Here is a 5,978-nt window from a genome sequence, read left to right on the forward strand (position 1 = left end):
TGTTGCACATATTTTCTCATAAAATAAATAATTGAAGTAAGACTTTAATTATTTATAGTAAATGGTGATTTACAAGAAATTCGATTATAAATAAATTAATTTGAAAGTATACAAAGGTGTTTGTATACTTTGTTAATTTAATTTATAATTGTGGCGGTTAGTGATTGGATCAAGATATATAATATTGGATCAATTAATTATTGTGATAATTAATTGATGGTGCATGATATATGATATTATGCATGAAGGATGATCAAAAGCCCAAGCCCAATTTGCTAGGTGTATGCTAGGATATTTGTGTTGAATGATTGTAATAATTATCAATTTAAAGTGGGCTTGGTTTATGGCCCGTTCCCACCCCATGAGATGTATCCCTATGTGCCATGGGTATTTAATTGTAAATATTAGAATAGTGGAAGATCAAGATTGGAAGATGGTGGCCTTGGTGATTATGAAGATCGAAGACATGTAATATTGGATGCTAATGTAATAATTTAGTTGCATTGCATCCCGTGCATTTACCCTAGGATTGGACCTAGGCCCGTGTTTGGCTCACACGGGCCATTAGTATTGGGGCAATTGATCATCCTTGTACTGTTTTCTATTTATAATATCTTTTACTATTTATTAAAGTTGAAGCCCCTATAAAAACCGTTTGGTGTCTTGGTCTGTTTTTTGAATACCCAAAAATACCCCCGCATCTGTTTTTTATTTCTCCCCCACGTTCCTATCTTCTTCCCTCATCTCCAACGCATACATCGGTTTCTTTGAAAACTGAAAACAGATTCTCTTAAAGAAAATCCGTATCTCCCATTTTCTGAAACAGAACTCCCGCAAATCTATCATGGTTGCGTACCTGGTTGTTTTCTTTTATCGTACGTCTGTTACAAGATAGACATTAGATCTTTCTTCAACTCAGGGCGCTCTCTCTCTATCTCATATCATCGGCCACCACCCCCACCCCACCCCACCGTCCCCGCCGCTTGAAATTGAAGGATAAATTGTTCGACGCAGGAAACAGAGCGCAAGATTTCGTTCCGCTTTTCGATTTCGTCTCAAACGGGTATTAGACCTATACCTTGATTATTAATTTTCCCGTTAATTATGCGTGGTAGGGCAGATTTTGCACAGTTGGATTTCAAAAAATTATTCTGGTACATGATTCTCTTTGAAGGATGGCAATTGGAATTGTTATAGGGATGCTGCGAGGTTGTTTGTAATACCCGAATTGAAAACGTGGTCGGGATAGTCCAGAATAAGAATTATGAAAATATGGACAATTTCTAACTGACCTGTAAAATCTTTAGAAAACATCCCCGGTTAGACCCCCTAAGCCACAATCGGATTCAAAATATAAGTGGTTTTATTCGCACTTCCACGACCAAAATCCATATTTTTAAAGTATCCCCAGCTTTTTAAATTTGTATTTTCCTTATTATCTTACAACTTGAGTATGATTCGTTACTTAATTTAAACTTGCGAATGAAGTCATATTTTGAATCATATTTTGAAAGAATTTGCAGTGTACTTGATTGATCATACCTTTTTCATGTGATAGTTGCCTAATATTATTATGTTGAGAAAGCATTATGTATCGAACTCAAATGAGATTTCCATAATTAATTGATCACTATCCTCCATTTGTTGGTATATAATATTAGGTTAGTATCCTTTGCAGACGATGTGCGTATGTCATTTAATTTTAAGCATGTTAAGTTTTAATATAAAATGTAATTATGATGGTGAAATTTTAATAAAGATTATGTTTGAGTATTGATTTCATTGTATCTATCTTTTTCTAGCAATCATCGTCTTATTTCTACAGTGGAAGCGATGGTAGTTAAAAAAAACTGGTTTTCGAATAGTTTGGAGCAACGAAAGGTTATATCGCCTGAAATCAAGGACAATGAAATAATACTCAAGGTGTGCGCCGTTGGGGTCAATTGGGGTGATATAATGGACGTGGTTACAAGTGATGATGGTCTCTGCCCAGGCCTTGAATGCTCTGGAATAATTGAAGCAGTTGGAAGAAATGTCATTAGTTGGAAAATTGGACAAAGGGTAATCATCATCTCTCCCCCAAGCGATGTTATAAAATGATAAATTTAGTTTTTATACTCTCTTCTTTTCTACCCTTATGCCGACTGCTGGATGAAGCATTTTCTCTTTTTACAATTTCAGGTCTGTGCCATTCTTGAAGGAGGAGGGTATGCTGAAAAAGTGGCTGTGCCGGCAGGCTTTCTTCTTCCGTTGCCCGATCATATTAATTTAGCTGATGCTGCAGGCTTACCTTTTGCATCATGTAGCATATGGTTAGCTTTATTCAAAATGCATGATCCCAAGACACTTCGAGGTAAAACAGTACTGGTGAGAACCGAACCTAAACTTTATAAGGAGTTCATTCTAAATAGTAACGAAGTGGTTTTGGATCCATATTTTTATCTGCACATGTTTACACCTGAATTTCAAAGTATGATAACAACCTTATGTTTATAATTTTCAATGTTCTTCGTCATTGAGGCAATGTGCTTTCTCAAGTGATAATTAACAGTTTTGTAAATTTGTGTTTATTTTTGATATTAGAGTTTTTCTTGGACAAAATAATATTAATTTTCATGCTCAAAACCAATATTATGTAATCTAACAAATTGAGTTTGCCATATTTATTTTTTAAACTTTGGAATTCACTGTCATTCATGATTCAAATACAAAATATTTTGATTTGATGATGGCTAAGTGTCATGAATGTTTAACATATTAGCTCTATATATTTATGACACACGCAACGCATGTGCCTCGGTGGATAGTAGATGAACATCTCTGTTTCCCTTCTCTTAATGTGCATGTAAAACCGATTTATTAAACTCATTGTCTTATCTGCACAATGACTTTGCTGGAGCAGTTTCATATATTTAAAGTTTGTTAATCTGTCATATGATATTGAAATGACTGAATATGACCAACTTCTCCTCCATTTAGAGTGCACTTCCACAGCATGGTGGTGAAGTTAATTAGACTTTGGGGAGCATCGATCTCAATACTTCAGGAAGGTAAATGGCCTCTCTTTTTCTCTTGCAGCTTTCTAATGCTTTCTTTTGTGCAGTGTTGTTGTTAGAGAAGCCAAGAAACTCCTTACTGTTTTGTTTCCCGACGGATGTGCTGGACGGGCATTTACTCTCAAGGTGCATAAAATTTAGTGTGTCAACTGTCAAGCCCTTTTGCCCTTTTGATTCAGCACAGATTCCACAATAATTTTTTCTTCCTTCAAAATCGTTCCACACAATTTTTTCCCTCCTCATCTAAGCGATTCTATCTGCACTCATTATCTCTTCACTGTTCCAAAACTTCTCTTCATAAAGTTCCGGCCTTTCTAATTCCCCGATTTCTTGAGTTTGATTTTTGCCCTCAATCTCTCGCGTTATTATTGGTTTCAATTTACTAATTGCACGAATTCAGTTTTGATATGTCTGAATTTTCGACAATAAAGCGAAAGGTTTGATTTATCGAAAATTCACAAAAAATTGTTTCTTATTTTGCCCAATTCACACGGTTTTTCATTTTCACCTTTTATTTGATGAAAATTATCAGTTTAAACTAAAAACATCTCATTGTTCTATTTTGTATTCATAAATCACCGTAAAAAAACGCAGGACAGAAAACTTATGCGACGACACAGAAAGTTAATGGTTATCTACTCACTTTTTTATTTCCTTTATTGTTATTAATTTTGTTTTGGTTTATGGGTTTAAACGCAAATGGTTTGCAAAAGAAGCGTAGATTTAAGGCTTTCTTGCAATTCATCCATTTTGGTATTATATCTATTTGATTTATTGATGTTGTGCAAGGTTCCCGTTGTATAATAATGGTTTTTTATGTTATGCAAAGTTTGCACGAATTGACCCAAAAATAATTGAATTAAATAAAAATAGATGAGAAGTTGTAGAATCGTCGTTCCCTTTGAAATTTAACAAAATTTAAAAAAAAACAAGCTTGAAACAAGTTCTAAATAATATCTTAATTATCTATTTTGTATTCAAGCAATTTCGTCAAATAATGTAAAGTTTTTGTTCTTTTCACTTTGGGAATGGGATACGTGCTTCAACATTCACACATTATAATTTTTATTCTTTTGTGATTTTGCATAATTTTGATTTGGAGCCGTAAGTCAATGTTCCCTGATGCCTTCTCAATATTTAAATGTAATATTCAACAAAAAAAATAATACTACGCTAATATAATGATTTCATTTGTTTTTGGTGTTTTGTTTTGAGGTATGAGATGTGTGAGCTTTTTCTTATAAAAAATGATAGACAACTACGACCCTCATTTAATTTTAAACTGATTTTATCAAATTTTGATTTGGATCTAGAGTATAATGTTGTCATACTGTATTTTTTTATTTAAGCTTCCGAAATAAGGTTGGTAATCTTTACTTCTTATTTTCGGTGATATACTGTTATAACTGAGGTATATATTTAGCTAATCAATGCTAATGGTTATATTGTATGTAAGGTGCACATTTTTTCAAGACGAAGGTTTCTTCTTACAAAGAGGTATTGTATCTGTAAGTTTTCCTTCTTTTGCTTTCACTTTGGTGTTTTACTTTGTGTATATTGTTTGAAATGTGTAGCACACGGCATCCGTGTATCATTTGGTACACGATTTTCGTGTTACTTCCCAACGTTGTTTTCGCTGCTGACATTCTCATGGTGTAACAAAATAATGTATGATATTATGATGATATAATATTTGAGACTTATTGTATTTTACATTTTATAAAAAAAAATTATGTATTTTGAATTAAAAAAAATGATTTGTATGAGACTAACCTCTCATCTCAAATTTTATTCATGTTTTCACAATAGTTTATCCAATTATAACATGTTATCATCTTCTGCCATCAATTTTCTTCAATGTATATCGATGTAATGCTGGTATATTCATATTTTTGGTAAATCTGTTATTGCATTTCTTGAATTATTGAAACTTAAACATGTCATAAATAAACGTTTCTAAAATCCTTAAATGGAAAAATTAAAGTAAGGTTCTTCAAAAAATTATCTAAAAATAATATTTATTTGAAGAAACAACGATTGAAATCAAAGATTTTTTCCATTTAAGGATTTTAGAAACGTTTATTTATTTACCGTGTATTTAGCGAAATCTTTGGAGTAGTTTACATTTTGTTTTGTCATTACATTTTGTTTTATCATTGCATATTTTAGAAATTTTGTTCTGTTTCTGGATCTTTTACCAAATGGTCAACCTCCCCAAATGGAGTGGTCTATTGCCCAAGCCAGAACTTACAGGTACTCCAAGATCTTATTCATGAGTTTGAAAGAAACCAGCAAATGAATATGCAATGCATCAAATATTTATCAAGAACTACACTTGAAACGGTGTTCACAGGTGGAACCTGACATCAAATGCAGCTAGGCCAAACCCTTCGGGTTCTTTCCATTACGAGAAAATAAACGTTTCTAAAATGTTTATTTATTTACGGTGTATTTAGCGAAATCTTTGCAGTAGTTTACATTTGGTTCTGTCATATCGATTTTTATAGCACGCTTTAATGGATTGTTTTATTTATTTTGTATGTTTAGGTTGAACTATAGTATGATTCGATGAAATGAATATTTTTTTATTACGTTTGACCATAAACAGTTTAACTTATGCATAAAATGCTCAAGGATATCTACAAATTGAATATTTTTTTCAATTTATTAGGTGAATGTAGAAGACAAATTTTAGGTTTTTATATTCAATAAATTTTAGTTTAATGATATTCTCATATTTTTTAGACATTTTTTGACTATTTGTTTATTTCTTTTAAATTGAAATTTATCATTATTTCACAAGATATGATATTACTGCTTCAAAATAATATTTTTTTTAAAATCAACATATATATCATATGAGGTAACAAATTGAATTTTGCATATTTATTTAAGCTTTGTAATCCCTTGCTTTTCATGGAC

General features: G+C 32.1%; 1 protein-coding gene across 5 annotated transcripts; it reads left to right on the forward strand.

Annotated features, from left to right (window-relative positions):
* Positions 1-732: 732 nt before the first annotated feature.
* On the forward strand, positions 733-5,559 carry LOC140808222 (uncharacterized). 5 transcript variants are annotated; one of them, XR_012112835.1, is made up of 6 exons: positions 735-1,063; positions 1,803-2,061; positions 2,182-2,367; positions 2,980-3,050; positions 3,104-3,182; positions 4,513-4,795. XR_012112835.1 is itself a non-coding variant. In XM_073165291.1 (5 exons), the coding sequence occupies exons 2-4, from the start codon at positions 1,834-1,836 to the stop codon at positions 3,013-3,015; spliced, it is 450 nt and encodes a 149-aa protein (XP_073021392.1). In that variant the 5' UTR covers positions 735-1,063; positions 1,803-1,833; the 3' UTR covers positions 3,016-3,050; positions 4,513-4,795. The 5 variants fall into 5 exon arrangements, 2 of the variants coding, with proteins under 2 accessions (XP_073021392.1, XP_073021393.1); XR_012112836.1 differs by having other exon boundaries at positions 733-1,063; positions 1,826-2,061; positions 2,980-3,182; positions 4,513-5,559; XM_073165291.1 differs by lacking the exon at positions 3,104-3,182.
* The last annotated feature ends 419 nt before the right edge of the window (positions 5,560-5,978 follow it).

The sequence above is a fragment of the Primulina eburnea genome, chromosome 12, assembly GCF_022965805.1.
Source record: "Primulina eburnea isolate SZY01 chromosome 12, ASM2296580v1, whole genome shotgun sequence".
NCBI classification, from domain to species: Eukaryota; Viridiplantae; Streptophyta; class Magnoliopsida; order Lamiales; family Gesneriaceae; genus Primulina; species Primulina eburnea.

Coding starts and splice junctions, on each gene's coding strand:
- LOC140808222 (XM_073165291.1), top strand. CDS start 1,834: ATGGTAGTTAAAAAAAACTGGTTTTCGAATAGTTTGGAGCAACGAAAG. Junction 2,062..2,181: donor GTTGGAAAATTGGACAAAGG/GTAATCATCATC, acceptor TTACAATTTCAG/GTCTGTGCCATTCTTGAAGG. Junction 2,368..2,979: donor TTCGAGGTAAAACAGTACTG/GTGAGAACCGAA, acceptor TCCTCCATTTAG/AGTGCACTTCCACAGCATGG.